Source organism: Neopelma chrysocephalum, unplaced genomic scaffold, assembly GCF_003984885.1.
Source record: "Neopelma chrysocephalum unplaced genomic scaffold, ASM398488v2 Primary Assembly neopelma1_61b, whole genome shotgun sequence".
Taxonomy (NCBI): domain Eukaryota; kingdom Metazoa; phylum Chordata; class Aves; order Passeriformes; family Pipridae; genus Neopelma; species Neopelma chrysocephalum.
Genome location: NW_020897717.1, coordinates 2127084 through 2143595, shown reverse-complemented (window position 1 = coordinate 2143595; position 16512 = coordinate 2127084). Strand labels below are relative to the sequence as shown.

Below are 16512 nucleotides of genomic sequence, written 5' to 3'. Positions count from 1 at the left end.
GGAATGGGGAGGAAGGCTTACGAATCTGTTAACTGTCAGCAAAAATAAACTAGCAATTCAATTTTCATCTCTTTTCAGTCTACCATGCTGCAGTCTCTCTGCAAAAGAAAGCAAGAGACATCTATTTCTCATTCTTGCTAGATTTTGGCTTGTTGGACCATATGAAATATGAGCTCTGCCTGACCCCTTCTAACACAGTGTTAGTAAAACAAAAACATTTGAGTAGGGGAGGGAAAGAAAACCCAACCCATGCAGCTATTTTACTTTAAAGGACACGACAGTTTAGTGTAAACAAAGGGGGAATAAACTACAGGGATATATGCACAGTAATAGTCAATTGGAAACAGCTGTTGGCAGATAGTGTGGCAACCTGAAAGCTCAGGGTTGCACAAACTCTCTTTGTTTGTCACCAGTTTAAAATCCCCTGCCATTGCACATGTGTGCACACCCACATGCACATGTGTGTGAGGTGTGCTGCAGGACCAGCAAGGGCACAGCAGCAGATAGGAATGATTTCGCTGGGAGTGTCTCTCCTTTAGGGTTTAACCTAAAGGAGTAAGACGTGGGTAATGAAAAAAACTGCAAAGGGGTCATAAAACCATTTCAATTATTGCCTGCAGCAAATCCTCCCAATTGCTGTCTTTAATAATAGAACCATATAAGCACAAAGAGCAAAAAAGGCATGAATGTAGAGGTGTTATTTTAGTTCTCAAAGATTTTTGCTTCTCTGGTTGCATTTAAAAGGGAAATTTGGGGAAGAATACCAATCCTGGGCCAAGCTGTAAGATATTTCTGATATTCTAGGTGTAACACTATCTGTTAAAAACTTTAAATGATCTAAGCCAGTGATAGCCCTGGAAACTGGTGTTTCCAATAGCACAGCACGGGAAAGTTAACAGGGGACAACACAAACTGGCAGACTCCTTAGGGACAGCTCAGTCTCCAAATCTCTATCATCCATGTTAGGCCTGCTAACAATAAGGGCAAGATATTTCCTAGTGGAGAAGTTGACAGTGACAATAAACAGTTTTTCACCTCTGGTTTGACTCCAGAGGAGCAGTTTGAGGTGAACTGACTTCATGTCCTACCTGGAGTGAACACACGCTGTGTATCTTGAAGTGCTTCAGTGACACTGCTGCTGGAGATACACTCTCTCTCACTGTATAGAGAGGATTCTCCTCTGGTAAGAATTGCCCAGACTTGTGTGGCAGAAAGAGGTGAATGCTGAAAAACACATATTGCTGCCATCCACACAGCTTTTGTTTTGGAGATAGAAGATTTTTGTAATAAATATCTAGTGCCATACCAAGTCATGGACCACCTTCCTGGATTATTCTCAGCCCAGCAAACTGCATACATTATGTTACCACTTCTAGGAAATGTTCCACCTGCTTACATGAGTTAACCTGAACCCCAGACACAATTTAGTAAATCCGTCAAACAGCATGAAAATCCTGTTGCCCTGGTGCCTCCCCATTCCTCTGCCCTCAGTCAGCTGCCAACACCAGCAAAGACATGCATTGGCAACTGCTGCAGAGAGAGAAATTAAGCCTTTCCTCACTGAAGGTTTGGATGGTGGGGGTCCTGCTGACATGCAGGCTAATGCCACATAAGTAGCATAATCAGAGCCTCCGTGGGTTTCACTAAGCAATGGAAAGAACTCATTCCAGTCCCGGTGGTTTGGCTGTAACTTTGCTTTTAACTGTTAGCTTGCTGGAGCAGAAAAGCATCACATCCATATGAATGCTTATTTTCGACTGATCATTGAAACAGTTTTTCTGCTCAGTACTGCCACAGCTTTACTAGGTTCTGCCTCCAGCCTCGCTGTCCCTCCTCTGGTAGGAAAAGCAACTTTCTCAGATTGATCAGCATCTGCACAAATTTGATAGCTGGAGACAGACAGCCAGGCCAGTACTTATGTTGGTAGAAAGACATGAAAAGATATAAAGGGCCCTGATGTCACTGCATTTGAACGCATTAGTCATTGCAGGAATATGCAAAGGGAACTGCTGGCTTCCAACACCTAATTTACAAACAGAAGATCTAATTCTTGGATATGTCTGTCTACGTTTACCACTGTTCTCACCACAAGTCAAAATTGACAAAAATAAACATCATTCCAGCTCTTCTGTATTCCAGGGAGATGCTCAGAGCAACATTTAGAAAGAAACACACAAAACAGAGACAAGTGACAGACAGAGAACATGGGGGCACATCACCTAGAGCGAAGTGTCAAAGATCTGCTTTCATCTACCACTGAGTTTTCTGATGGTGAGTCTTCAGGTACATGCTGGCGTTCAGCTGTTTGATGCACAAAACGTGTCTGCGCCCATATTTTTATTAAGTGAGATAACATGTTGGACAGACGTCCTTTTATGAAACCATAAGAGAGGTTTATCTGAGGCTCTGCAGGTATTAGCAGGTCTAGCTGGGAAAAGAAATGTGTCCATTTGTTTAATTCCCTCCCCTCTTACCCCTACATTTACCATGGCATACCCTGTGAGCTAAAGGTTAGCACACTTACTTGGAAAGGAGAATGACACAATTCTGGGCCCTCCGGCCATCAATCACAGAGAGCTCTTTCACCTTTCGTGTGGAGAGGTAAAGGTCTTCTGTTGAGCCCATCTCTTTCTGCATGTATTTCAAAAGGAGGGAGAACAATCAGTATCATGTTTCTCACCCAAGACTGATAGCTTTAGTTGAGTGTAATGAACAAACCCATCCCAACCTAGAAAAATCCACCCCCATGGTAAGAAAAGGAGACAAGAAGGGTAGAAAGCATGTAGGTAGGTCCTGTATTACTAGACAAACAGAAATAATTAATTAACACCTATGAGATCATCTTTCATCCCAAATACTGGACCTGATTCTGACCTATTGGACTCACTCTACCAATATTTATGTTATTATGCTAATGTGAAAAACTGGCATGACAGGAAAATCAGGCACATTATGATAAAGCCCACTGGTGTCACAGCATATTCTTCAGTGGATGCACCTCCTGCAGGGATTACACAACATTCTTGTAAGGCTGCAGGACAATCAGTAAAAATCCTTCTGTCATCTCTTAAAGCTGCCATTGGACTTGACCAATCCATAGTATATGAGAGATGCAAACAGTAGGGCACAATGGCATTTATCTTACTAAATGGTCAAAATCTACATCTAAATTATCTTCTCTTTTAAAAACTAACTAATACATTTAATCGTACAGAAACATTTTCCAAAGTTCTCTGTATATCCCCATTGCTGTATTCATGCCCTGAAAAAAACCCTACAAAATCCTGTCCAGAATGTTTGTCACAGCACACAGAGATAAAATATTTGCAAACTCAGTCTGACCATCCAGAAGCCTCTTTCTGTCTCCTTGTCCTGCCTACACATGAGAGTCATGGTATTTGTTTCACTTCCAGAGATTAGCTTTCTGTAGTTTCCAGTATCTTTTAACACCATTCCTTAAAGGGCAGTAGAGGTAATGATAAAACGTGTTGATTCTCAATAATAGCACTGTAGTTACCAACAGAGAAGAGGGAATTGAAAACAGGAGTTTTTATTTTCCCAGCTAACTGCTGCTGCAACATTTCCAAAAAAGCCTTTCCATGATATCCATATTCTCAGGCCTTGAGATTTTACAAGTATAATCTAGCTTTGAATGCACCTGTCAAATAAGCAGGTGTATAGTATGTAAGAGTAAGCATGCTGAGTCAGATCAAAAGGCCCATCTGACCCAGCATCCTGTCCCTGAGAGTGGTCAACAGCAGATACCCAGGGAAATGTGTTAGATCATGGCAAGCATACAGTGGTGCTTCCCAGAATTCATTCTCAGGACTCAAGGTTCTGCAACTCAAGACTTACTTATATCAGCATGACTAATCCAAGAGATTTTGACACCCAAGTATTTGAGTGTTTAATGTAAATCACAGATTCATATTGCTAGTTATCCTTTCAGTTATTGTTATAGTCAGCTACAATGAATCTGTGTTGCTCGTGGATATACAAGGGATTCATACAGCCACATCCAATTGTGCTGTAGTGAGTCACCACCAATACCAAGTGGCATTTATAAGCAGGTACAATGCACAGCTGAAGCCATGCACATGGCAGTTCTGCTGGATGTGCCCAAAGTAACTGGCTTGGCAGAAAAAAAATTGCAATGTTACTTGATACATCAAATAGTGTTTCCAAACAAAGGAAAAATTAGCATTGGGTAAGTTCATTATTTCTGAGAGAATAACTAACAAAGCCAATAAACAGAGCACCCCCAGTATAATCTGGCGTGTAGAGATTTAGAAGTTTTCCTGAGTTTTCTGAGTTTGTGGGGAGGAAGACAGGGGAAGGGCAGCTGTTGAAGGGAAGAATGGTACTTGTTGGTCAGTGCTCTTGGTTTCAAAGTTTCACTGATCCTCACTAGCTAATGCTGGCACACAAGTGCACCTGGATAGTGATAACCAGCACCCATTCCAAGGGAAAAAAAAAGTTTCAGCATTTGTCTGTGTATGTGGGGTGGGGGTTTACTCAGCTTCTCTTAAAGCCATGCAGCATGGATTGGTACAGTAGTCTACATGCCATTTCCAATTCCCCCACCCACAAGGTTCAACAGATAACTGGAACTATTCAGACATGGCCTACTCCTTGGTCATAAGGATTGGGCTAGTCTCATCTAAAAATATATTCTCTTGAATTCATATTGAAGAGAGAGATATTTATAGATACTTGGAGTTAGGTGTAAGCAAAAGCAGATGAAGCCTCAAGTTTTACCAAAGCCAGATTCCAAGCTTAGATGAAGGAAAACAGATTGAATATGGACTATCCACATTTTCTCAGACACCCGAAAAGTTGAGCAAGAGGGCAGTAGTGACTAGCTTTTGTGAGAGAGGCCAAGCGCCCTGAAAGCAAAAACAGTTGGAGCTATTGCCAACCTGACAGACAAGATGCCTAAGTTTTATCCCATTATTCTTTATCAACTTTCCATCTGGAATAACATTATGTTATGTGCTTCAAAGAGTATTTCACAGTTGATATTTTAATTGCAAATTCAAAAATCAACTAAAATTTCAGTGCCGGAATGACTATACGTGTTCATCTTATTGGTGCCTTGTTTCAAACAGAGTTTGATTTTGGTAAGCTGAAGAACTTGTGGCCTGGTACCATTTCAGAACCCTAGGTTCTAGTAATTATCAGTACTTTAGGGAACTATTTCAACTGTATTGACTTGTTTCTTGATGTGCTGCCATGGTAAAAGGTCCAAAGCCATGTATTAGCTTCCCCCAGTGGCAGAAATCCTGACTAGACTTTCTCAATACAGTTCCCTGAGCACTCACGGTGAGAACTACTTTCTTCTGAAGCCACTAGAAACACTTGTGATATCTGAAAAATCCTCTTCCCATAGCATTGCTCTTACCAAAATTATTGCCAAGAATTTTGCTTAAGATGCTGAATAAATTGAGAAGTATCCAGTTTAAAGACATATGGGCAATCCAATATCTCTACTTATCTAAATACCATTTTAGTTTTTTGCTGAATTTCGTTAGGGCTTCAGCAGTCTGAAACGCAACTTTCCTCCATTCTAACCCTTCCACTCCTCAGATGGCACAAATCCTTCTGCCAAGCCAAAGTGCCCAGTTCTACACAAAGAAATATTTCCTTTATCAGAGAGTCTGTGGCTAGTGAATGCATCTGAAGACTTCAGTCGTCCAAAGCAGATGGACCACAGATGGGAACAGTGGGAGTGAAGGCTCCCTGAGAGGACCTTTTGTTCTCCACTAGAGAGACAATTACTTTGGTTAAGGAAGAGTTCACATTCACATTCTTCTTTGTCCCTGGCCTTTTTCCCTCAGGATCATCAAAAAGGGGGATACAGACACCAGCAGAAACGACAGTGGGATTATAACTAAGTGAAAGAACAGGAACTACTTCCTACTCTAGAGCTAGTACAACTAAAGGAAGTTTTTGTACCACCTTCCCCACCCAGAAGGCAGAGTGCAAGGGCATATGAAAAAGTAGCATGAGAGGAGTCATGACCCCATAATGTCATGGTGTGGGACTTCACCTTCACACACACTGCAAGAGGATCAGGAGGCAGACAATGATACTCACCTGCTTACAGGAGGAGGGGTTAGTTAGCAGGTCCTATGCAGGCAGCAGTCGCAAATAACGAAGAAGAAAACATGCCAAAAATTAGTCACAGGGAAAGATATCAAGTTTAACAAGGCAGCTGAATTTAGACACACACTGTTTTCTAAGAGCATAAAATGCTTAGCAAGTAATACTGGCCCAGATGGTTCAAAGGTATTTCAGCATTCCTTTGCATATTTTAAATCAGCAGATGTTGGGGACCTAAGAGTTCTAGGTCTTTTCTGAAAATAATAAATTTAGTCTCCAAAGCATAAATCTCTTAGGTCTTGAAATATTAACTAGGATAATGCTTAAATACCTTTACAAATCTAGTCCAGAGCCTTACTGAAAGAACTGCCAAGGTTAAAACTTGAGGGTCAGTTCTCCTCTCCCGATGCACAGGCACAGTTTGCAGTTATTAACAAGTATGATAAGTAAAAACTTGTTTCAATGGCACTAACAACTTCTAGCCAAGTATTTTGAAAGGACTCTGCAACCGCCAAGGAAGCCTTAACAGCACTGCTGGGTGACAAACAACAAATATTTCACAACATATTCCATACTCCAGGAAAACACCAGATATACTGAATCCAAAGGTCAATATAGATTGGAGCAAGTCAAAAGACAAGAATTCTTGGTCCAGCATTCTATACACTGGACAATTCTGTTTTCCCTCATAGCCACCAAAAATAATACACTGGGCTTGAGAGAGGAGAAGAGACTCTTTGTCATTAAAAAAAAATGAAGAAAAAAAGAAAAGCTGTTTAATGTAAATGAAATTGGAAAAAAATACGAAGATCATGTTAATAACAGCAAAGAAAGAAATATTTTTATCTCTACTCATTCAATATTTCAGATGCAAAAGAGCAGGTCTTTGCATTGGCATTTTTCTTTACAGACATTTGGATGAAGTTTAAAAGTCACAAACTCAGGGTAAACACTTGGTCATAGTGGAGTATTTCCAAAAGTAAAAGAGGAGAAAAGACTAAATGTGAACTGGAGAAATTCTTGTAAGTTTTTAATTCAAAAGCAATTCTGGTTGCCTGGTCTTTTTTTTTTTTAAGAAAAAAAAAAGAAAATTTATGAGGACTTGATGATTGGAAGCCAGTTCACACTGGAGTGAGTATGGATGAAAAAGAAAGCATTACAGTGGAGTATTTAAGGGAAAAGAAAAACAAAACCACCAATGTAAAAGCCTTAACAAAAGCTGGAAGGGCAGCAATACATCTAACTACACAAAAATGCGAGTATGTTACATAACTGTTACTCTAGTGTCCAGAGCCACTATCATAAAGTGTGTTTAATGAGGATGGAAGGGTACTGCTCTAAGACCCATGGAGGTTGCTCTGAAATGATGGCTCCATTCCAGTGGGCAGGGGTAAGGGTCAGGTTAGTTTATGGTTGAATAGGTCAGACTGCTTTTCAGTGATTGGTAACATAGCCATAAATTTTATGATTCTAACTGAGACTCATCAGACCAGGACAGCTTTGGCTTTGGATTTTGGGGCCAAAAGGAAGTAAGGCTTTGCAAGGTCACTTCTAGTGAGGAAGCTGCAATGTTTGCACCTTTAACATTGGAATGGAACTTTGATGCTGCAGTGGCTACTCATGCGCACAGAAGACAGTCTGGTTACTTGCAAATCAACTGAGAGCTCACCACCATAGCTAAGCTGTTGGCACAGGGTCTAAATCCAGTCTTGTAACAGCACTGAAGTTTTGTGTGCCTTTCTTCCCCTCTATGAACTAAGACCTTTTTTCAAGGAATGGGATTCACAGAAAGAGAGAGGGACCTACTGAAACAGCAACAGCTATTTGCAGGAGCAGAATGAGAAATGAAATCTCATCATGCAACAGGTAACATCACATGCTTCAGAGTTCAAGTGGGGATGCCTAACTATGTGGCTGTGACCTAGTAAATTAGAAGAGTTATTCATTATGCTTATTGGATTAAACAGAAAAATGAAAGAGAGAAGGGAACAGATGGAAAGTCCAAAGACAAGGGGTTGGTTTGTTAATTTCAAGGTACTGAATAAGTTAATGAAATAGTCATCATCACTGTACGGCATAATCATAAAGGTTGTTTATGGCAATCAAGTCTGTGTCTTCTCCTAAAACTTCACAGCAATGATCCAGTTCTGCAGCGTACAAGAGAATGAACATATTCCAAACACAAAGGAAAGCTGGGGGAGTTGAGGGAGTGCAAGTACAATCTGTCTGCTGCTAAATCTCAGTCAGCGGAGATAGACAGACTGCAGGTGACTTGCTTTCCAAGAAATAGAGGAGGGAAAAAGACATTCTAATAAATGGCCACTTTTAAAGTACGCTGTTTGTGTTATAATCTGTTATTCGGACAGTTTCTGTCACCTAGCCAGTTGGGTCAGTTGGCTGTTTAAGAAGAAACAGACAAAATGAAATTTTGTCAGCTAATTCAGTCACCTTGCTCAGTACTCAGGCAACTACAGTCTTTTTCTCTAGATGAATGGGAGAAATAGAAAGATTGATATGTAAATATAAATAACAAGCTCAGGAGGCTTTGCAAGGCAGTGGCTATTGAGATTAAACAGAGATTAAACCTGCTGGAGAGCTGACACTAGTGTGAAGTATGTCAGTAACGGAAGGTTATACTCTGCCCTGTATGTCCCTCCCCACTTCTTTTGGTCTTGTGATTTTTTTGAACAGTGGCAAAGTATCAAATGATACAGCCTGACTGTAGAGGGACAAAGGTCCAGATGTGTCATGTGTTTTTTTCTCCTCCAAAAATTCAAGGAAGACAAGGTATAGAAGAGTTCATCCCTACCTGGTGTCTCTGATACGCGGAGAACATCTTTTCAAAATCTTCTAGATCCAGCACCTTGAATGCCTTTAAATCATCAATCTCATTCCAGATTGTGCCATGAATCCTCTCCTAAAAGAAAAGGTCATATTTTAGTGAGATAGCAAAAACTTTTAGCTAAGAACATCCAATCCCATTTGGATAGATCATACTCTTGTGTTCAGTGGTCATATTCCTATGTACTACTACTGTCATTTTAGAGGGCACACTTTGTTTCAAGAGTCAAAGGAAAGAAAAAATAGTGGGGTTTTTTGTTTGTTTTTAAACATACTATTTTGTATTTTTCATCACAGCAAGCCTCTGATGGAAAGGCACATTCCAAGACTAGCAGACCACATCTCAAGCATTAGCCATGATCCCACAGCATACTTCCTTTCAAGAGTGGCCATCTGTCTAACACAAGGATTGTGGTCATGCTGAAAGAAGTGTTACCATCAGGAAGAAAGAGCTTAGGAAAGCCACTGATGCATGACAATCCCCAGACGCATCTTCCCTCTTGCAAACTTTGCCAGGTTCTGTTATAAAGCCCAAAGGGTGCATGGTTTTCATTCTGCCTGCCCGTGAAAGTAGTTTAAATTTTTATTTTATTTTATTTTACTTTTAAGGTTCTGAGTCTTTGAAGTCTAATTGTTTCCTATCACATAAACTCCCCTGTCTATATGAGGTCTCTGTCAACTCAGATAGACACAGACTATACTCAGATCTCTGAAACAGCATCATCCACACTAACTGGAAATGTTCACAACCCTTGTGATGATACATTATCCTGAACGCCAGGGAATCCTAGCTCTCTGGCAGACGATGAGCATGGAGTGGGACAGGCACAAATTCCTCCTACTTTGCTGTCCACCAACCCCAGATCAAATAGGTTCTCACAGTACATGAATTGGCTAACCAGCAGTCATCCTAAACTAGATGAAGGTCTTGGGTCTCCTGCTGACATTCTCAGGACAGATACCCTTGCTGGCAGAGGACACAAAGACTGAACTACCTTCTCCTTTCTACTGACTCCTAAAGTGCATGTTGCGTGGGACGAGCTTTGGGCAATTGCCCATTTAGGAAAGGAAAGGAAAGGTTGCTCTTCACATCTGACAGTACTATCTTTCAGTTCATTTGGTTAATGAGGTGTACATTTATTGTACTTTAATGAAAAATAAGGAAGTCATTGATTAAAAGAAAAAAGAAATGCATAGAAGGGATTGTAAAAAAAACCTAAGCAAACCCCAGGAGGTGAAGAGCCAGAAGAACACTGATGCAGAGAAAGCCATGAACAACAAGCAACAGCAATGAAACCTCACACAGGCTCCAGCTCAGAAGTACCTGACTTGTACCTCCGCAGCAAAGTGCATTAACACTTAATTATCAGAACTAATTAGGAACAGGCTCTACTTCCCATTCAGAGTCATCAAAGGAATGAGGGAAATGTGGTAAGCCACAAGGCTCAAGGAGCAAGGAAAAAAACTAATAAGGATAAAGGAAAAAAACTAAGAGGATTAAATGAGGGGGAAATAAAAGTGTGAAGTGTTCTGGAGGAAATTCCTGGCAGGGCAGAGCTGTGGAGGAAAACCATCTCCCTCTCTCCAGAGATGGCCTGTGAGTGCCTGAGGGCAAGGAGGGGTGTCTGCAGTGCTATTTACAATAAGAGCATATCCTAGATGGGAGCAGCACCCATCCCTGAGCACGCTCACCAATATCATTGTATCATCCCTTGCAATCATCCCTTGTGGCTCTTTTTTCCATAGTGGGAAGAACATCATGACCCTGTGACTGTAACATGGCAAACAAGCTTGTGAGGCTCATCTCAGCTGAAGGAATAGGAGACAGTTAATTTTCATTTTATCCTAATCTCGAACTCTGCTGCCAATCTTAGCCAGAAGCATTCAGAGTGATCGTTCTCATTCAATTTCCAGGCTGGTTTTATAAACCATGAATTATAAATCCTAAGGGATGTATTTGAACAGCAGAGCAGTTCTCCAGGTGCCTCACTGTTTCAGATTGTCCCTTCAAGCACTGAAATGGAAGAACATTTCTTGACAGGAGCCAATGGACATGACTTCAGGAGCAGTCCTTAGAGTCATAATTGGGATAGAGCCCTGAGGAAGCCAAAAAGCTGTATTCTGTGTTTGGCACAGGTTGGATGTGACTCTAGAGACAGCTACTCATTAGAGTTTTGCACATCTACCTGTCCAGCTGCAAAACTCTCATGGGAGTGAAGTTTCCTCACTAATGGCAAGAACAGTGAAAATGTGCTACAGAACAGTCTAGTCTGAATGAACCGCAGAGGTGCCAGAAGAGGAAGTTCTGAGACTCAGAAAGGGATTGCAGAGAGTAGTTCTTGTCCATACTTTCTAAGGAAAACAATCCAGTGAAAATTATCCTAATTTGATTCAGATTCATTTTAGGACCCAGGTTCAATCTGGTCCTCTACAGGATGGTGTGTATGCTACTTGTTGCAGAAAGAGAGTTTCCAAAGCAGCACACATTGCAATGGCATGCACAAACAGAACTTGGACCAAAGCAATACAATTTTAGTGTTAATCCAGTCAAAGAAAAATCAAGGCAGGCAGAGCTATAAACAACCTTTGTTACACAAAACACTTGCAATGGGGGCGTCCCTTCTATTTCTACCATCAGCTCTGTCCTTGAAAACTTTCATATTGCTGCCAGATAATTTCCTACACTGTGCTCTTGATACGCAGTTATGGATTAACTGGCTGATAGTTCCTTGTCATCAGTCAGAGAAGACTGAGCATTTTAAGAGAAACAGACCTGCATCATGTGGTTACTATGATAAATGATTCCTTCAGCACCATAAAAAATACTTATGGTCACTAAATAACAATTTAAAAATAAATTCTTTATTCTTTCTTTTTTTTCCTCTGTCCTTAAAAAGAAAAAATAGAAACTAAAAAAGAGAGCAGTCACTTCATCTGTAACATGCTTTTCTTTCCATCTTTACTTATTTATTTATTCATTCATTCATTTATTCACTCTAAAAGTCTTCCAAGATCTGTGGTTCCTCTGCTTTGGAAAGTCTTGGCCTGCTTTGAGAAGCAAATCCTATGAAGTACACTTCCCAACATCCTCTAGCAAAATGGTTGTATATATAAAGGCAGAAAACATCTTATTATCAGAACAAGTATTGACAAGGCATTTGTTCCATCAAGCTAACTTTTTGATATGTTGCATTTAACAATTTGCTCACTGTAGCTGCAACAGTTACATCATTCCACCCTTATAATGAATCCCAGTTTGCTGAGACCAACCAAGATTAGAGAACGACAGCATTTCATGGAGCTACAAGTCATATCAAGTTGTCCTCTGCTACATCTAACAGATGATTTTATTTACCCCGAAAGATATAAATAATGATATTCTGGAAGCCATCAAAGACCATCATGCCTCAATAATCTCACAGCATGAGTGAAAATTTACAGTAGTTTCGTTTGACCTGCAGGTTCAGAGAAGCCATGGGAACGATGAGTGTCTTGTGAATACTGGAGTAGGCAATCCTGCTTATTAACAGGTTAATATTTGGAGAATATTAACCAGAAAAGCAGAAGTAACTTAAAATTTTAATTCAGAAGTCCATTAGGAATCTGAAAAGGTGATATGAACGCAGTGCATTTTCCAAACTTCTCTCTCGATATCACATCCTTTCTTCAGTGTAAGAAAAATCCACTTTGAGCAAAAACTGTATTTCTGGCCTGTCTGTTAATTAAGAAAGCTGTTTTATCTCATTGTAGGACTAGGCACCACCACAGCTATTATGAGTAGCTTCACACTAAGATTTTGTAGAACTCTTTCCATTAATTTTGAATCTATGGCAGCAGTCCTGCATCACTGTTTGCTATCATACTTTTAGGCTGCTTTTAGGAATAAAGTTCCAGAAATTAGAATCATCAATAACATTACAGAAACATTTTAAAAGAAAAAAAAAGTAGAGTCAAAATGAACATTTCTGTTTCTTGATTGGTTGTTTTGGGTTTTTAGGGGTTTGTGCGTGTGCGCACTTTGGGTTTTTAAAGAAGTCCTATATGCTATGTAGAACAAATATCTTTCTCCTGATACTATTGTAGTCAGGTCTATTTAGGGGTGGCTAAAGAAAGTCTCCCTGAGATCACTGACAGGAGTCATCACCAGCCTTACTCTTAATGGGAAGCTGCTTCTCCAGCCATGAGATAACAAACAAAGCAGTTGAAGGTTGACTTGGTTTGCTCTGAGAACTTCAAATCCATATGTTTATATTTAATAAATAGGGAATAATTAATCCATACTTCCAGTGTGCTTGAAACCAGTCCATCATTTGGATAAATCATAAATGTCTGGTCCCTGATTGACCTTGGGTGTTGTGTAAAATTCAGAGACAGAGAGCATGGCTGCCCCAGAAACAAAGAAAGGAATCTTTCCAGGATATTACAGTGGTTACATTGCAATATCTTTTTCTTAAAAAACTGAGATCCTTGGCACTAGCACTATTGTAGTGCTGTATGAATGGAATTCACAGACGATGCTACAGTGCTGTATGAATGGAGCTGTGGTGTGGAAGAGCTTCATCGGAATTCAGCCAATCCATTCATCTAAATGGCTTTGCCACTGATCATCAGCTCACATCAAAGCTAGTAAAAAATCCTTAATTCTCAATGGAAATTAGTGGGTTGGTGGAGTTTCCTTGTTAGAAGCACGGATACTTTCCAGTCAAACCTTTTCTTGTGGTGCCCATGGGAACTGTGGACAATCTGTTATTGTCAACTGCTAAGAATCTGGCTATATTTGATCTTTCTCTTAACACCCAACAGCTCAGTTCTTTCCTTCCAAAGACAAAATCAGCATTGAGAAAAAAGGTGTCATATGACTTGCTCTGGAGAACTGCCTTGATTCTGCTATTGAGAAAGTATATTGCAGACAAATCTCTCTCAGCCAGTCCTGTCCACATTGCTCTTGGCCTCTGTTGGCTTTCTCTTGCTCCCTTGAGGCAGGCTGCATGGACAGAGAGGAGTTTGCTCTCATGTGGGCTGCCTTAATCCTGGCATCATTTTCACACTTACTTGAGAAACCTTAGGAGAGAGACTCTGTACAAACTACTTTGAGAAGGGTAGTCTAAACAGTATGCAGAGATACCTAAGAGCTGAATAACATATTTGACCTTGTTGCAGCCCTAAATTTGTGTACAGCTCTTCCCAACACTGTGTCCCCTCACCTTGCTGTATTCTATGGTGCCTGCACTCTTTGCTAACTAGAGGGGTCTTTTAAAATACAGAAATGTAAACATAGTGTTAATGTATCCATTCTTTAAAGTCTGGCTACTCTGACAGTTCAGGAGAGCACCACAAAAGTGCCGCAAAGGTAAAAAAAGGCATGATGAGGGCATCCAACCTACCCATGGACTTTGCATTCAGAGGATTCATATCCCTGTGAACAGAAAGAAAGTGCCTGATAGGGAAGCAGGAAATCTAGGATAACTGATGAAGATGACCAAAATGTATGTGGTCCTCCAGCAGTCAGTGAGATTAAATGATTCCATAACAATGCGTAACCCAAGTAACAAGGTGAGCCACCTGTGTTGGCACCACAGCCTCTGCTGTTTGCAGAAACCTTACTAGGTCAAAACATAACACCGGTAGACACCCCAAAATGAAGGCCCCACCCTCTTATGCCCCATTTTCCAACTATTTTGCCTTCCTCAAAATAGTGTCTTTTAGCCACTCACCACCCAGGTCTTCAATTTTATTAGCACAGCTGCCTTCACTCTTATCCAGAGGGCAGGATAAGCCTGTACACTAAAGTTACTGTACACTAAACAGAAACACCTGTGACTCTCTCTTTTTCATATACATTCATATACATATATTAGTTATTATTTCTTTTCTTCAGAGCACTAAGTCCCATGTTCTGCAAAGGAAAATAAATCCTCGTCCTTACATTCTCTCCCACACCCCCCACGTGGCCTTGATAGACAAGCACAGACGGTGTAGCAAATATTTCACTTCACTTTATTTTAAAGAAAAGGAGAGAGGGGGAGAGAGAATACTTGTGGCATTCCAGAGGTCCCTGGACACTCATTCCAAATGCCAGAGTTGGGCCCTGGGTGAGTTTCAGTCTAAAAGAGAACCTGGGTTTCTAGGCAGCTATCCAAACTCAACACAGACACTTTTTTTTCTTTCTAAATCAGTTAAAAAAATTAAGACCTAAAGAGAAGGGGAGGGGAAAAAAAAAAGGAGACTGAGAGAGAGAGAGAGAGAGAAGGAAGAGAGAGAAGTGAAGGGGAAGGAGACACAACCAAGGTAGAAGAAAATGAGTGCAACAGAAAGAATCAAAGTCCTCTGTTTGGTTTCTGTCAATTCAGAGTTTTATCCCGAAGAGACAGAGTTCTTATCCATGCGAGGAGAAAGGCAGCTTCCCTCATGGGCATGAACAGACGGTGAAGTGAATCAGGCCACCTTCCTCTCCTTGGTGATGGCTCCTGCCACAGTAGAGGCAGTTGGTTTTGCAGCTGGTTCTCACCATGTTTTGCCCACACTGGCTCTGGTCATCCTCTTCCCTGGTGCACAAGTGAGGGCAGCTCTGGCACAACAGTCCTGGAGATGTCCAGCTCTAGCTTATGTATTCAGCCCCACTCCAGCTTTGCTTAACCTATAGCATGGCCAGATCCACTGCAGCTCAATCTAACCAGCATCCTGGTCACCACAGGAGATACGATGCACTGCTGGAGAACTGGGCAGACTTCCTCAAGACAATTAATGACGCCTACTGACCTCAGCCCACAGAAAGCCACAATATCACTTGTTTCTATGACTTGCATTCATGGCATTAATCAACACTGAGGTTTAATTAGAAAGTCAGTTAATTGCCAAGGGTACTGTAGTTTCTTACCTCACTCAGCTTAGCCCAGTTGAAGGATTTCAGTGGGTGTGAAGGCTGTGGAATAGATTTCTTCTTCAGACTGATGCCACTGGTGCTGAAAGTGGTTGTTGAAGGGGGTGGCACCCCCATGCTGAAGAAAGGTGGTGCTCCTGGTGGAGGAGGAGGTCCTCCTGGAGGAGGTGGTGGAGCAGGAGGAGGCGGACAGCTGGAGAAAGGCAGAGGAGGTGGCAGTGGTGGCAAATTCTCAGACATGTGAGAAGAGGACAAAGCTAATGGGCCGCCTGGAGGAGGGGGTGGTGGGGGTGGGAAGGAAATGCTGCCCCCTTGCTGGAAAATAAAAAAAACAGAGAAAAAGAAAGCAGTTTAAAAGGTACAATAACTCCATGTTCCCAGCTGATGTGATTTTATTACGAGTCTCAAAATAGTTGATGTTTTCTTTAAAGCCTCCTGCACTCAAAGCCATGCAATAAAGGGAGGAATCTCAGTTTTCATTTAAGAGAAAGTCTCAAGCCCTTGAAGTTGTGGAGAAGAGCTTGAAAAAAGGAACCATAAATGGCTCAGAAAAACAGAAAGCTAGTAAAAGAAGCCAAAATGTATTATTTTCTCCTTATGTATGAAAAAGAGAAAAGTTCAATCTTATGAACTTATGAACTCCTGGGTTTAAAAGCTAAGGGTTTGAAATACTGAATACCTGTCATTAG

The 16512-nt window shown here is 41.0% G+C and overlaps 1 protein-coding gene across 4 annotated transcripts in view; it reads right to left on the bottom strand.

The window, feature by feature from the left end:
• DAAM2 (dishevelled associated activator of morphogenesis 2) overlaps positions 1-16512 on the bottom strand; it is a 221977-nt gene that overhangs the window by 32355 nt on the left and 173110 nt on the right. For 3 of the 4 annotated variants that reach the window (XM_027681762.1, XM_027681761.1, XM_027681763.1), the window contains 4 exons: positions 15821-16138; positions 8912-9019; positions 6097-6129; positions 2525-2631 (listed from right to left, as the gene is read on the bottom strand). In XM_027681762.1, the coding sequence (XP_027537563.1) occupies positions 2525-2631; positions 6097-6129; positions 8912-9019; positions 15821-16138 (566 nt within the window). The remainder of the gene's footprint in view (positions 1-2524; positions 2632-6096; positions 6130-8911; positions 9020-15820; positions 16139-16512) is intronic. The other variant, XM_027681764.1, reaches the window with a different exon arrangement.